The following is a 17,302-nucleotide window of genomic DNA, read 5'->3' on the forward strand; positions in this document are numbered from 1 at the left end:
AATAACATAAATCTATAATTGTGATAAAATTTCTTACAGAGACTAATAAAAAGTAGCCTAAAAGTTTGTGGAAAATTGAATGAAATGATCAATGGAATTTTGCCACGAACTTTCTGAAGCCTTCTTGTATGTCCTCAAGTAGCCCTCGTGACACTGTCCAGTCAGTTTTAGATTGCTAGCCACAAAGTCAGAAGTTCAACCTCACTCATCACTCCTTGAGAGAAAGATGAGGCTGTGGGCTCCCATAAAGATTTCCTGCCCCAGAAATCCTATATGAGGAACCCTTGTGGCATAGTGGGCTGGCTATGCATTGAGCTTCTAATCACAAGGTGAGCAGTTCAAATCCAACAGTTATTCCTTGAGAGAAAGATGAGGCTGTCTGCTCCCTTAAAGACTTAAACGTCTCAAAAACCAAAAGAAGTAGTTCTCTTCTGTCCTCTGAGGTCAACCTTCTGGGGAATGATTTATCAAACATTTTATAGGACCTACAAATATAAGGGACAAAATTAGGCCAACCTGCAAGTTAAACCTAATTGAATCAAATTAAAGCTGAAAATTAAAACCTAATCTCACCATAGCCTCGAGTATGCCCTGATTCAGAAAAGCATGAACATGCTTGTAAGGCACCCTCTATAGTTGAATGCCTGGGGGCATTGACAGGTGGGTAAGAATATCCCTAGCCAGTCCACGTTAGCCCGCTCCACTCGCTCTGAACAGTGTGATGAAAGAAAGAGTCAAATCCAGTGCAGGGATACCTACCACCATCGAGGTGATTCTGGCTCCTGTGACGACCCTATAAGACAGAGTGGAGCTGCCCCCTTTGGATGTCCAAGACTGAACATCCTGAGAGAAGTCGAGAACCCTGGAGCAGCTGCTGATCCTGCAGTTAACAATCTAGCCCTTGCATAACCCACAGTGCCACCAGGGCTTATTGGCTATAGGGATAGAAAGAAAAATAATAAGTAAATAAATAAATAGACCATCTATCCAATCTGAAATATGGATTGCACCTAAGAAAGAAGAGGAGCAATCAACAATGAAAATGGGCACTAATGGAAATGTTTACATCTCTTATGCAATAACTAACATGAGGTATGAAATCGGCAAGTCACATGGGACAGCAGCAGGAGAAAACGGGACATAAGTATGTCTGTACACCAAGACCAATAAAACAGTGTTTCATATGGAGGCCAATGCAGATGTGTGCCACTGTATAAGAACCCCCTGACCTAGCCTAAATTTCTAAATATTATAAAAATAATAAATAATCAATATTTTGCTAGTTCCTAAAAAATAAATAATGCTTATCACTTGCCAGGCAATAGGATTGTATGAACTTTACATATGTCACCTTATTTAACCCACAAAGTAGTCCCAGCAGGTATTATTATTAACCCCATTTTGCCAAGAAAGAAACAGAGACAGAGAAAGCATACCCCCAGTGTAGCATAGATAGTGAATAACGTGGCTGAGATACAAACACATGCAGTCTAACTACAGACCACATGATCTGAAAGGTAACAAAAGTAAATCCGTTTGCTTGTGAGTAAATCTCATCAGGCTGTTTCTCTAGGACAGCCAAAATCAAATAGCTCCAAGAATGGTTGTCAACATATGAGAAGTCATTCAAATATATATTTTTGACTGGGAGGAGTTAAAATTAACTGGTTAAGATATACATTGGAAAATAGATTTAAAAGTTGTATGAGCCCCCAATGAAATGATTTTTTTTTTAATTTTAAAGAGTCGGTCTGAAAGGAGATTCATATATACATTTGAAAGGAAAGGAAATTACAATATGCATCCTAGTTTTTCCTTTCAAAATACATAGCTATTTTAGGTATAGAAGGGGGTTGATTTTCCTTATTATTTCTACTCCAAAGTTCTACCAAACCCACTGCCACCCAGTCACTTCTGACTAATGGCAACCCTAGAGAGCAGAGTAGTATAGCTCCATGGGGTTCCTGAGTCTAAAAATCCTTACAGAAACAGACTGCCTCATCTTTCTCCCTTCCAGTGTTTGCAATATTCAACAGCCAATCTTCCAGTTAGCAGCTCAATTCACCTCCAGGACTCCTTTATGGTGATGCAGACCCACAGCTGTGCCTCAGTAGTCATTTGACTGGCACCATGCATTCCCAACCATCAAGGTCATTGTTGACCTACACTAGAAGCGAAACTGGAGGCACGTGGACAGGACGAGAGGAAGGAGGAGCATTCTGCTAAGGAGCAGCAAGCCTCAACTGCAAACATGATATAGATAAGTTGGTGGTTCCTATCATTAGTCTGGGGATAACTCAGTGTCTCCACAAAGTTCTCAAAACGTTGTGATAGGCTGTCCTCTGTTAGTTATGTAACACCAATCACTTTTGTGGCAAAACTACTGCAGAGCAGTGAAAACTACAAGGTACTTCACTTTTCTGAACTTAGAGTTTATTGAGTCTGTACATCTGATACATCTAACACCTGCACAGATTACTCATAAAGGGGACAAATGTCCTGATTTCAACTGCAGTCTTTTTTGTTTACCAGGTATTTATCAGCACCAGACATGGGTCCTGGGTTACGAGTCGCATATCGGATAATGGCGATCCTTGGGACATGATATCACACACCCGGTTTGCCACCATGCTCCAAAATACCTTGCCACGAACGGTTCTGAAATGGATGATGGAACAGCAGATGACTCGGTGGTTCTGCCATGAAAATTATGGTCTTGAGCCTGAAAACAAGTAGAGTTATTTTAAATTTTTCATTACATACTCATTATTACTAAGCAAGTTTGTCTGAAGGTGCTTCTTCTGCAAAATTCCAAATTGCTAGCTTGATAGTTTGTATTACAAATGTGAATGAATATTACATAGGTCCTAGAGTTTGAATACCAAATTTGTTCTCTGTGCCTAAGGAAAAGAAAACAGTGGTTCAGGGGAAATAGAGATGTAATCAGCGGCTCCCAAAAGTAGAAGAAGAATGATTAAAAGGGAATTTATCAACACTCAGAGCTGTCCAATAACAAAGAAGAAACTTTGAAGAGAGTGTGGCCTTCTCTGTCGAGAAGTCTTGCTTGGGATGAAAGGTTTTCTAGCATGTCCCTAAGTTCCTTTCCTACTTTGAGATTTCATATTTATGATTTACATTGAGTGTCCAGGGGAAACCTGCCACAAATCCTTCATTTGATCATTTATACTTTGGAAACTATACAACTCTTATCACAATCCATACATACATCAGTTGAGCAAAGCACCCTTATGCATTCCCATTGCCCATCTCCCAGAGAGGAGGTTACACACAGATCTCCAAGATCGGTTTTCCCTTTCTACACCCCCTTCCCTCCTGGTGTCGCCACTCCCACCGCTGGTGTTCAGGGGTCCGTTCATCCTAGATTCCCTGTGTCTCCAGATCCCTACTGCACCACTGTATATCCTGTGGTATAACCAGGTCCACAAGGTAGAATTGGGGTCACGATAATTGGGAGAGAAGGAAGTGTTCAGGAACTAGAGGAAGGTTTTGAGTTTCATTGTTGCTACACTGGACCCTGAGTGACTCATCTCCTCCCCACTACCCCTCTGCAAGGGATGTCCAGCTGTCTACAGAAGGGCATTGGGTCCCCATCACGCACTCCCCCTCATTCACGGTGATGTGATTCCCACTACCCCCACCACCCCCAGCCCCTGCCTTTGTTGTTTGAGACCTGGTTTCCTCTGTCCTTCATGATCACCCATGTTGGTGTGCTGCTTCCGTGTGGGCATTGTTGCTTCTGGGCTAGATGGCCGCTTGTTTTCTTTCAAGCCTCTAAGTCCCCAGATGCTATATCTCTCAGTAGCCCGGCACCATCAGCCTTCTTCACCACACTTGCTTATGCACACCTTCATCTTCAGCATTTATGTGAGGAAGGTGATCACCCAATGATTATTTTTGTTCCTTGGTGTCTGCTGCATGGTCCATTCAACACCTTGTATTTGCTTAGGCTGTGTGCTTCTTCTCTGTGAACTTTGTTGCTTCTGAGCTAGATGGCAGCTTGTTTGCCTTCAAGCCTTTAAGAAAGTTTTATTTCTAATAGTAACAGAGCTGATGTTGCTGAAAACCAAACCTGTGTCGATCATAATGAATGATAGTCTTGAGAATGGGAATTCCAGAACATCTCATTATGCCCACGTAGGACTTGTGTAAGGACCAAGAAGTAGTTGTATGGATAAAACAAAAGAATACAGCATGGTTTAAAACCAGGAAAGGTGTGTATCAGGCTTTTATTCTCTCCCCACACTTATTCAATTTGTATGCTATGCTGTGCAAAAAATAATAAGAAGCTGAATTGTATGAAGAAAAGAGGCATAGGACTAGAGGAAGGCTTATTAACAAATTGTAATATGCAGATGAAACCACCTTGCTTGCTGAAAGGGAGGAAGCCATAAAACACTTACTGATGAAGATCAAAGATGGCAGCCTTCAATATGGATTTTAACTCAATACAAAGAAGACAAGAATCCTCACAACTGGACCAACGGAGAACATCATCTTGTTTGAATCCCCAATCAATGCTCATGGAAGCAACCGTCAAGAGAACAAATGATACATTTCATTAAGTTAATTTGTTACACAAGACCTCTCTAAAGTGTTGAGAAACAAGGGTGTTACCATGAGGAGTAAGGTACACATGACTCAAATGGTATTTTCCATTTTCTTACATGCATGTGAAAATTGAACGTTGAATAAGAAAGATCAAAGAAAAATCTATGCATGTTAACTATGGTACTGGTGAAGAATATTGTAAGTTCCGTGGACTGAAAAAAGATCAGACATATCTGTCTTTAAGGAAGCACAGCCAAAATGCTCCTTCGAACATGTTGTCAGGAGAAACCAGTGCATGGAGGACATCGTGCTTGGTAGTGTGGAAGGACACAGGAGTGCTATGAATTGGAACCAACCCAATGGCATCTGACAACAACAATAACATGATAAGAAAAACCAGGTGAAAGATGTATGAACTGCCACTACCAAGGAAAATAAAAAAGCAAAGATAATCCCACATTTCTGGAGAAATTTCAGAGATTAATGCTAGTATAAAGGATTAAAGGATGCAGAAAGGTTATTCCCAAGACACCTCCTTCAATGCCATTTGGATTGTGCAAAAGAACAGATGGATCTTGGACAATGGGTTATTGAAAACTTATACCAGGTGGTGATTTCAGTCACACCTGCTCTTCCAGATTTCATTGCTTGAGCAAATTAATACATATTATGGTACCTGGTATGCAGCAGATTGAGCTAGTCAATTCCCTTTTCTCTATTCCAGTTTTGAAGTAACGCCAAACACAGTTTGTCTTCAGTTGTCAAGGTCAATAATACACCTCCACTGCTCTTCCTCATAAGGAACCCCAGTGGTGCTGGGCCTGAGGCATTGGGCTACTAACAGTTAAGTTGGCAGTTCAAACCCACCAGATGCTCTTTGGGAGAAAGATGAGGATGTATGTCATTGTAAAGACCCTGTATCAGGTCCTCATGAGCCAGAATTGACTCAATAGTAGTGGATTTAGATTGGAGGGGCAGGAGGTTTGTCCTCCTTCTTCAAGGGTAAATGAATTCTCCATGTCTATGTCATAGCTCAGTCGGTTTCCAATCCACAAAATATCACACAGATCTATTACATTGATGATTTTATGGTGATTGGAATCTAGTGAGGAAGAAATATCAGTAATTCTAAACCTATTGTTAAGACATTTGAATGTTGGGGCTGGTAAATAAGTCTGGGGGAAAAAAATTTAGGAGCCTTCCTCCTAGGTGAAATGTCTAGTGGCCAGTGATGAGGGGCTTTGGGGTATTATTGCCTCTAAACTGAAATATCAATTGCTGCATCTGGCCCTTCGACAACTCAAAAGGAGGTGCAATGTCCAGTGCACAGCTTTACATTTCTGAGGCAACATATCCCTCATTTAGGAGTACTATTCTGTCATATTTATCAAGTGACTAAACAACCGCTGGTTCTAAGTGAGATTCAGAACATAAGAAGGCTCTACAACAGGTCTAGGCTTGTGTGTAAACCACACTACCAGGTGGATTTTATAATGCAGATGGTACTAATGATTCTTAAAGTGCTGGAGGTAGATATAAATGTTATCTAGAAATTTTGGTAGGCCACTGTTGGTGAATCTTAGTCAATATCTTAGGATTTGGGAGCTGAGTTCTAAAATCTTCTACCATTGTCTACTCTTCTTTTCAGAAACAACTCTCAGATTGTTGCTAGGTTTTAGTACAAACTGAGTGCTGAGCCATGGACCACCAGTCACCATGGAGCCTAAGCTGTCCATCCTAGAGTGGATGTTAACTGACCCAATAAGTCATACGTTGAATGTACACAGCATGACTCCATTATTAAATGGAAGTGTTATAAATTGGATGGGGCTTACACAGGTTTATGAAAGCATAAGTGAGTTACATAAGAAAGTAGCCCAAGTGCTAATGGTCTCCACTCCTGTCACAATGCCTACATTTGTTGCCATCACCACTCAAAACATTTTCTTTCTACTTGAATCCTTGGTATCAGCTCCTCAGTTTTTCCCCTTCCTCCCTGATCCCCCTCCCTCATGAACCCTTGATAATTTATAGATTGTTATTATTATTTTGTTATGTCTTACACTGTCCAACATCTCCCTTCACCCAGTTTTCTGTTGTCCATCCCCCAGGAAGGGGGTTATATGCAGATCCTTGTGATCAGTTTCCCCTTTCTACCTCACCTTCTCCTTACCCTCCTGGTATTACCACTTTCATTATTGGTCCTGAGGGGTTTATCTCTCCTGGATTCCGTGTTTCCAGTTCTAATCTATACCAGTGTACATCCTCTTGTCTAGCCGGATTTGTGAGGTAGAATTAGGATCATGATAGTGGAAGGAGGAAGCATTAAAGAACTAGAGGGAAGTTGTATGTTTCATCATTGCTATACTGCACCCTGACTGGCACATCTCCTCCCTGTGTCCCTTCTGTAGGGGGATTTCCAGTTGCCTACAAACGGACTTTGGGTCTCTACCACGCACTCCCTCTCATTCACCATTATATAATTTTGTGTTCTTTGATTCCTGATACCTGATCCCATCGACACCTCATGATCACACAGGCTGGTGTGCTTCTTCCCTATGGGCTTTTTGCTTCTCAGATAGATGGCCACTTGTTTATCTTCAAGCCTTTAAGATCCCAGGTGCTATATCTTTTGATAGCCGGGCACCATCAGCATTCTTCAACACATTTACTTATTCACCCACTTTGTCTTCAGCGGTTGTGTAGGGAAGGTGAGCATCATAGAATGCCAATTTAATAGAAGAAAGTATTCTTGCATTGAGAGAGTACTTGAGTAGAGGCCCAGTGTCCATCTGCTACCTTAATACTAAATCTATAAATATATGCACATAGATCTCTTTCCCCATCATCATATATAAATATATTCACATATGTACATGCCTGTATTTAGACCTCTATAAATGGCCTTTGCCTCCTAGTTCTTTCTTCTATTTCCTTTTACTTTTGAGGAGGATTCATTCTATAAATGCTGCTCATCCTCTTTCACCAGCCACCTCTGTCATTGTTCAATGAGCTCAATAACAAAGTGGCTATGGGGGCAGCATTGGGTGTTATACAGAGGCTCAGAAGCACAGACTGCCATTCACCAAGGCCAGCTTAATCACAGTCACTCCTGAGTGCTCAATCTGCCAGCAGCAGAGACCAACCCTGGAATCATTCTTCAGGGTGATCAGCCAGCCACGTAGAGGCAGTTGACTGCATGAGACCGCTTCCACCATGGAAAGAGTAGTATTTGGTTCTTACTGGATTGGATACTTATTCTGCAAAAAATTTTTTATTCCCTGAAAGCAATACTTCTGCCAAAACTCTGATCTGTGGACTTACAGAATGTCATCACGTCCTTCATTACAATGTTGTCTGGGAGCACAGGATTCACGTCACAACAAATAACAGATGGCAATGAACCCATGCCCACACAATTCACCTGTCTTGCCATGTTGCCCTTCATCTTGAAGCAGATGGATCGACAGATCAATGGAATAGCCTTCTTAAAAGACTCAATGGTGATGTCAGTTAAGTAGCAATACTTTGCATGGTTGGTGTAAAGCTCCCTGTGTGTGCCCTAAACCAAGGTCCAGTCTCCGGTGCTTTTCCTCCCATATCCAAGATGCATGGGTCCAGGAATCAAGGAGTAGAAATGGAAGTATTACTACTTATGATTCCCATTAGTGACCCACTTGCAAAATGTTTCCTTCTCTCTGTAACCCTACACACTCTTTTTGAATCTAAAGGTCTTCATTCCCATCTGCAGACACAACGCTGGTTCCTTTGCACTGAAAGATGAATGCCAATCAGCCACTTTGGGCACCCCGTGTCTCTGTTTTAACAGGCAACGAGATTTACTGCATTAGCTGATATGATTGATCCTGATTACCAAGAATAAATTGGATAAATATAATGGAGGTAAAAAAATTATGTCTGTAATACAGGAGATGCTTTAGAATGTCTCAGTGCTATCATACCCTGTGATTAAAGGTAAGAAAAAACTACAGTAACTAAATTCTGCAATAACTTCTAATGGCCCCAAACCTTAAGAAATGAATGGTGGAAGAAGGTAGTTGAAGAAATTATAATAGTTATTATTTTTAGTATTTCTTCCTTGTTCTGTTATACATCAATGTGTGTAGCAAATATCTTTGTTTCTTCCCTCCTTTTTTTCTGTTACTTATTATGAAATGAGATGTAAACTTGACTAGTGCATTTTTGGTTATATGTATATTAGTTGTATCATGTTAAAAACAAGTATGATGTTATCACTATCTTTAGATGTTACATATAGTTTAAGGAGATGTATATGGGTGTCAGATTAACAAGGGATAGACGGTGATGAACAAGATTATGTAGCAACTTGCCTAGGCTGTGATTCTTAGTGGCTTGACAGATATTTTGTAATTAACCTCCATGATGTAAGTTGACGTGAGCAGCCAATTGATTAAAAGGGAATTTTCCTTGGAGTGTGACCAGCATCCAATATACATAGATGCTCCGGAAAAGCACCATCTCTCTCAATCCTGCATCTAATCCATCATCCTATTCTTGGGACATGCCCAGCAAGCTGCCATCTGACCTACATATTTCTAGTTCATCAGCCCCTGCAACCATGTGAGTCAAGAGAGGGCTCAAGCTCAGAGACTGAAGCATGGATTTGTAACTTGCCAGCCTCCACAAATATGTGACCCATTTCTTTGAAATACATCTCTCCATACAGTCACTTATCAACATGGTTATGTTCCACGGATCAGGTCTCTCTGTGCAAAATTGGCATTATGCATGGAAGATAAGCAAGATGTGAAGGAAACTCTTGGGTCTAGAACCTCAAAAATGCTATACCCCTACATCAGGGCAGTCTAGAAACCAGGATGCCACACAAGTGAACCAGGATCTGAAGGTTGGATCAAAGGCGTGGTTGGTGGTTTGGGGGCTCAAGCAACTGGAAAGGCTGGAATCAAGACTGTCAAAGGAGGCTGCTTCCAATACCTATGCCTTTCTACAGCCTCAGCTCCCTGCTGCCACCAGCAGTTTGAGAGAATCCCATGGAAATGAGTCCAATCAAGCCTAGGATCTATGTCCACGATCCTGGAGACTAGCTGCTGCTTGGGAGAAGAGTTCCGCAGCCCTGACAGCAAAAGAGGAGGAACCCAATTACCCCAGTACCCTATCACTGCTAACCGCGATTCCTCCAAGACACTAAATTAAGGGGAGCCCCCGAAGCAACCTCCCCCTCCCCGACCCCCACCTTCTCTTTATCCTCCAGTCCCTTACAGACCTTTCTCAGACAGGACTCCCCCAAATCCTCAGTCTTTTCTCTCTCATGAAGAGCTACAACAGAGGCCTCCGCAGTGGCTTTTTGTGGAGCTGCCTGCTTCAGCCTGATCGGCAGGGTGATTCTGAGGGCCCAGAGCTAGACCTGGGGAGGAAGCTAGGGCTCATGCACAAGATAGGAGGGGGTGGATTTTTATTATTATCACAAAGTCAAATGTTGGGTAACCAGATAGCTAATAACTAAATAGAATTAAATAGCAGGTGGATATAGATAGCCATATATACAAGGGGCTTCCAAAAGTTTGTGGAAACATTAAAAGATCATAGAATATTTCCATGAACTTTTTGAAGCCCTATCATGTATGTGACACTAGTTCTACTTATCTAGGAACTCAGCCTAAGAGCTCATATGATTGTGTATTTTTAAGGCTTAAAATGCAATCCTGGAGCCTGTATTCTTTTGTTTTTTTAAACCAACAAACAGAAAAATGGTTCCGAAATCCATAAAAAAAGAAAAACACAAAAAAGCAAATGAATTGTGTTCCTTAAATTCGTATTGAAACTGAGATATCATGGATATTTGGAATCAACCAATATCCCCAAAGATGATTTTATACATTCATTTCTATGTTGATCCCTTAAGAAATTTCAAAACTGATAGGATTTACATAGTATGATTAAATTTGATATGAAACAGCAATATAGTTTTAAAAGGTAGATAGTATAAAAGAGACCGTAGAAATCCCATTACTAGAATTATCTTCAAGTGGTATAATAGCCACTCAAATAATCAGGGATTGACCAGATGCCCTGGCGCATATCCCCCTGGAGATATGCCTTTGTTTGAAATGTTATCTGTAATGTTCATGTATTTCCCTAGGGGGTTGGAGAGGAATGGTTTGCAACATGAAAATCAAGTCAGATAAGATGATTTAAGACAGGTCACCTAATCACATTTTATGAATTTTTAAAAACACTAATTTTCAGAGCCATAAAATGTAGGGAGGGTTCAGGATTCTTCTGAAAATGATCCTTCTGAGTGATTTTTCCTGTGTGTCTCAGGTACCTTCTGAAAGAACCAATAATAAATGATGAACTTCCAAGTCGTCTGCTATGTGGACTCGTCAAGGTGAAGTCCAGAGTGAAGGAGCTCACAGAAACTGCTGCCATCTTTGAAGATGGAACCGTGGAGGAGGACATTGATGTCATTGTCTTTGCCACAGGATATACTTTCTCTTTTCCCTTCCTTGAAGATGGACTGGTTAAAGTTGAGAATAATATGGTCTCTCTTTATAAATACATATTTCCCCCTCAGTTGCAGAAGTCAACTCTTGCATGCATTGGCCTCATCCAGCCCCTGGGTTCCATTTTCCCAACTGTTGAACTTCAAGCTCGCTGGGTGACAAGAGTTTTCAAAGGTGCGTGAGTAAGCAAGTGGGTAACTAGGGGTTTCATACCATGAGGTTGCTGCTCAATGATAAATTCAGATTTTTAAAAGTGACCACAAGAATGCTGTCAACCTTGGTTGCTCTCACAAGAGTAACCTCCTAAAAAGTCCATGGATAATTCAAATGACAAGTGCAATAATAAATACTTGCAACCATCCTTTTGAAGCATTAAACAATTCCGAGAACTTCAGCTGGCATAAAGTTGATTCTATGCCCTGGCTGGAATTGCAAAGATAATAGAATCTTCCCATGAACTTTTTGACTCTCTTTGTATGGTATCCTTTCTTTGAATCCTGCGAAATTAGATTCAGAAGAAAAGCATTATGACTACATCTTTGGTCTATGTGGTGTTTTCAAATTCCTCACACTGTGTGCAAATCAAGAGACTTAGGTCTGGTTAATGCCTAACTCAAAATTAACTTTTTCTTCAAACATTTTGTTGTGAACTAGGCAGGGGCTTACATATCAGATCATTATTTTTGTACCCACACACACAAACAATTTCTCAAAGCTCCCCACTTCTTTTCCTATTTCCCTCTTGTATATTATTTCCCCCTTTATCCTAGTGAACACATGGCTACCCTCTAGTCTGCTGCGTCCCCTTTCTCCCCTGTCCCTCCCACCCTTGGTAACCATCCAAGTCTGTCCATGGGTGTGCATACATTTGTCCATGTCATGTTCTTTACTTCTGTAGGATATATACAAACTAGTGTGATTAGGATATCAAAATTAATGTTTAGTACCTAAATAGATCCCTACGGAGTTTTAGAACTATTGAAAGATGTCTGAGCATCTATGTATCACATTACTCTCTCCTGCCTCTGTCCCCCAGAATTCAATTCAACAAAAAATGTCTTAAATAATGAACCCTGTGGTGGGATCTGGTGGGAGAGTAAGAAATGTAAACAAGTCATTTCAATATAATATGGCAAATGTGTTGATAGAGGAATACACAGTGTTGGGGGAACAAGAGAAGGAGCACTGAGCAGCAGCAGAGTGGGATAACATGACCATGGAAGTGGGATGAGGTGGCCAACAGCAGAGAAGAAAAGGAGACAGGAAAGAGTTCCTGGATGACCAAGTGTATTAGTCCGGGTACTTTAGAGAAGCAAATCCACAGAAATGTATTATAAGAGTTTTATATAAAGGGTAAGTGCATATCAAGAAAACATCCCACCCAGTGCTGCCCAAACCCACAAGTCCAACATTGAGCCATATGCCCAACGCCAATCCACAATGTCCTCCTCTATCTCACAAAGCACACGCAATGACTCCAACTGCAGGAGGAAAGTCGAGACAGTGAATTTGTAAGCGTCTCAGCACTGGCAGGGGTCTCCACACTGCTGCTCCAGCCCTCAGGGCTGCATCGGGGTAGGTCCATGCAGCTTCTCCTTGGGGATGTCTCACAGGAAGTGAGCCTTGCCAGCTGAAGCAGGGAACTGGCTAAGACAGTTGCACCCTGGTCCGACCATCACAAAGCAAGAGACCCAAGAACTAGAAAAATGAGACTCACTGAGCCATTTATCTCTCCACACTTCAATTAACCCCACATGTGTTTATCGGCCAAGTTGGCACAATAAACATTAACTATCTCACTGAGCAAAATCAAGAAGGTGTGAAACAGAGCAGGGCATCAGAGAATTGCAATGTTCGAGTCTAGATACAGGAGGGCTTCAAGATGAGCTGTTTGAGGTGCTTTGAATATAAAGTTTCTGGTGGCTAGTCATCCTCATGGGGCAATAGTGAAGCATATGTCTGCTAACTGAAAGGGTGGAGGCTCGAACCAGGAGAAAGACATGGCAGCCTGCTTCCATACAGAATGCTGCCTTGGAAAGTTTATAGGCAGTTCTACTCTGTTCTAGGGATTCTCTGTGCATGATGGCACCACAATTTTTAGTCATATCCAGGTGGCACTAACTGGTTTTCAACACAGAAGCATGATTTCCATCCCTCCCACCGCAGCTCAGGAAACTTGGATCCCTACCAGGATCACTTCAAATCTCATCCCTGGTCTCGCTACCTTTGGGCTCACCTCCATGGAGCCCATTTCCCAAAATTCACCAAGGTAAACTAATCTGGTTACCACTGCTACAGAACCTACCCACCCACCTCCACCGCCCAAACAGGATTCAGGATAGAGTCCATGGCTTCCAAGCTCCTCACACACAGAATTCTCCAGTCTCTTCCTTACTCACCCTCCACCTCACAGTTTATGCGGCAGGCTGGGCTACACTGGCAGTACCCCACAAAGTGCACAGGAGTGGCACCCCCTGGAGATCAGCAGCAAAGCTCTGACTCATAACATGATTAAACAGCCAATGTTTCCTTTCAGGAATTAATTACCAGGGGAAGCAATGATATTGAATCCGGCATACTATTCAAAGCAACCATTTCTGTTCTAGGTTTGTGTACTTTGCCTTCAGAGAGTATTATGATGGCAGACATTATCAAGAGGAATGAAAAAAGAATTGACCTGTAAGTATGTTACTGCTGTTGTTTTAATCCTGTATAGAGCAGTGTTTCTCAAAATATGATGATCCAGCTACCTATAGGAACCATCTGGCTGCTTGTTAAAAATGCAAATTCTTGGGCCATAACTCAAGCCACCTGCATCAGACTCTCTGTGGATGAGGCTGAAATGTTGCATGTCTATGTACTTCCTAAATGACTCTTACACACACTACAGTTGAAGGCCCAACTAGTTACACCTAACAACAGTCCCAAAACAACATTTTGTTCTTGATTTAATCTCAGTTCTGTTTTGTGTGATTCTCATGTCAGATTCCACTGTAATCATCTCAGGCTACCCAAACTTTGTAGTTAAAGAGGGTATGAGAGTTAAGGGTTGAGTGCTGGCAGTGGCCTTGGTGTCCCTGGAAAGCCAGCTGAGGGCTCTCACATAAAAATAACAGGTATTGGTGTGAAGTGAAGGGCATGGAGATTGCCAAAGCAGCTGCCATAGAGTCAGTTCTGACTTGTGGGACTTAAGGGACTGAGTAGAACTGCCTCTGTGGGTTTACAGAGCTATACATCTTTCCAAGTGCAGAAAGCCTCATCTTTCTATCTCAGAGCAGCTGGTGGTTTCCAACTGCTAACCTTGCATAATCCAATACACTACTGGGCCTCCTTGGAATTGCACTGTGTCCTTAGATGGACAGGAGTTCGACAGGGACCAAGTACCCTTGGAAGATTGAGTCCCTTATTACAAGAATTATTCAGCCTTCTGTAGAGGAGTTTCCCATCCTCAATTCCTCTAACATGTACGGAGTATAAACCACATGCCAGCCTAAATGCCAGGGACTTTAATAATTTATCAAGCAAATATTGAACATCTTCTCTGTGCCAGGCAGTAAGCTAGGCTCTTGTATATATTCTCTCAAAAGATTTTGCAGCAATCCTAAGTATTGTATACTTCCCTAGAGGCTCCCAGTAGCTTAGCAAATACCTAATTATAATCATAGTCACTAATGTGGTCACGTTACCAGACTGTCCCTGAATGCATGACTATTTGTTTTATAGCCACTCTCCATTTGAGGAATAGATTTTCTTTCTTTTTTTTCTCTTTCCTCTTTAAAGAAACATTTTTTTCCAAAGCCATTTTATTGGGAGCTAATACAGATAATATCCTGCTGTTCCATAGTTCAATCACATCAAGAAATATTGTACAATTGCTCCCACATTCAGTCTCAAAAACTTCTCTTCCTTCTTTAACTACTTGACATCAGCTTCCATTTACCCCCTTAACCTCTCAACCCACCACCACTGTACCCCTCAAAACCCCTTATCCTACTTGTCTCTATAGGTTCATCAGTCCTGGGCTTCATATACTGAAAAACATATAACAAAAGTTCAAGAGCATCACCCCCAATGACAAAACACATCTGAGAGAAATCCAAAGATGAACAAGCAAAAAAACAGAAAATGTTGAAAACCAGATCAGGCCCAAAGTGTAACAACTGGCAAAGTTTTAACAGTTCAAGTCAGGTTTATCATTTTGATCTCTTACAGTCACCTCTCCAATGCACTCTGTTTGGTAACCAGTTCCTTCCAATACCTCTATTATGGAGAGAGGGAAATCATCAGAGGCTTATTTCCTAAGTAAATCTCACAAATGTATCTTGGGCTCCTACTGTCATCCATAGCCTTCTGCAAACTGGATTCTCACAATTTACTATTCCCTGCTTTGACTTTGGATTATATGATTTACAATCCTTCAGTCACTCATGTTGGTGTGCTTCTTCCATGTGGACTTAGTAGACATCTCACTTAGATGGCTGCTTGTTTGGAAAAGAGCCTTTTTTAAGACCCCAGACACTTTTTTTTAAATAATTCATTTTATTGGGGCTTGTACAACTCTTATCACAATCCATACATACATCAATTGAGTAAAGCACCCTTATACATTCGTTGCCCTAATCATTCTCAAAATCCGCCTTCCACTTAGGTTCATGAAATCAGCTCATTTTCCTTTTTTCCCTCCCCCTTCCTCCCCACTCCCCCCCTCCCTCACGTACCCTTAATAACTTATAAATTATTATTCTATCCTATCTTACACTGCCCGGCATCTCCCCTCACCCACTTTCCTGTTGCCCATCCCCCAGAGAGGAGGTAGCATGTAGATCCCTGAGATTGGTTCCCCCTTTCTACACCCACTTCCCTCCCGGGGTCACCACTCTCACCACTGGTCCTGAGGGGTTCATCTGTCCTAGATTTCCTGTGTTTCCAGATCCCTACTTCACTGGGTGTATCCTCTTGTCTAACCAGGTCCGCAAGGTAGAATTGGGATCATGACAATTGGGGGGGGGGAGGGGCAGGGGAGGAAGCATTCGAGAACTAGAGGAAGGTTTTGAGTTCCATTGTTGCTACACTGAACCCTGAGTGACTCATCTCCTCCCCACTACCCTTCTGCAAGGGATGTCCAGACACTATTTTATCTGATAGCTGAGTACCCTCTCATTTCTTCACTACACTTGCTATAGCACCCATATATTCCATGTTCTCTTCCTGAGGGCGAATATGGAGAAGGACCATGATGTAGGAATTAATTGTTCTTAAATTGGTGCTAGGATGTAGTGTAAGCCCAAAACCCATGAATGGATCTTTAAAATTTTTTATTTATTTTTAATTATTAAATCATTTTATTGGGGGCTCATACAACTCTTATCACAATCCATACATATATCAATTGTGTAAAGAACATTTGTACATTCATTGCCCTCATCATTCTCAAAATATTTGCTCTCCACTTAAGCCCCAGGCATCAGCTCCTCATTTTTGCCCTCCCTCCCTGCTCCCCCTTCCCTCATGAACCCTTGATAATTTATAAATTATTATTTTGTCATATCTTGCCCTGTCCGACGTCTCCCTTCACCCACTTTTCTGTTGTTCATCCCCCAAGGAGGAGTTCACATATAGATCCTTGTAATCAGTTCTCCCTATCCAACCCGCCCTCCTCTACCCTCCCAGTATTGCCACTCACAACACTGGTCCTGATGGGATAATCCGCCCTGGATTCCCTGTGTTTCCAGTTCCTATCTGTACCAGTGTACATCCTCTGGTCTACCCAGACTTGCAAGGTAGAATTGGGATCATGATAGTTGGGGGGGGGGGGGAGAGAGCATTTAGGAACTAGAGGAAAGCTGTATTTTTCATCTTTGCTATATCGCACCCCGACTGGCTCATCTCCTCCCAAGACCCTTCTGTAAGGGAATGTCCAGTGGCCTACAAATGGGCTTTGGGTCTCCACTCCACATTCCACCCTCATTCACTATGATAAGATTTTTTGTTCTGATGATGCCTGATACCTGATCCCTTCAACACCTCATGATCACACAGGCTGGTGTACTTCTTTCGTGTGGACTTTGTTGCTTCTGAGCTAAATGGCTGCTTGTTTACCTACAAGCCTTTAAGACTCCAGATGCTATATCTTTTGACAGCTGGGCTCCATCAACTTTCTTCACCACATTTACTTATTCACCCACTTTGTCTTCAGCAGTTGTGTAGAGAAGGTGAGCATCATAGAA

General features: G+C 41.8%; 1 protein-coding gene across 1 annotated transcript in view; it reads left to right on the forward strand.

The window, feature by feature from the left end:
* The window catches only part of FMO2 (flavin containing dimethylaniline monoxygenase 2), a 43,587-nt gene that overhangs the window by 20,147 nt on the left and 6,138 nt on the right, over positions 1–17,302 (forward strand). The window contains exons 5-7 of the mRNA XM_075540474.1: positions 2,533–2,732; positions 10,894–11,249; positions 13,682–13,754. Of these exons, the coding sequence (XP_075396589.1) occupies positions 2,533–2,732; positions 10,894–11,249; positions 13,682–13,754 (629 nt within the window). The remainder of the gene's footprint in view (positions 1–2,532; positions 2,733–10,893; positions 11,250–13,681; positions 13,755–17,302) is intronic.

Source organism: Tenrec ecaudatus, chromosome 1, assembly GCF_050624435.1.
Source record: "Tenrec ecaudatus isolate mTenEca1 chromosome 1, mTenEca1.hap1, whole genome shotgun sequence".
NCBI classification, from domain to species: domain Eukaryota; kingdom Metazoa; phylum Chordata; class Mammalia; order Afrosoricida; family Tenrecidae; genus Tenrec; species Tenrec ecaudatus.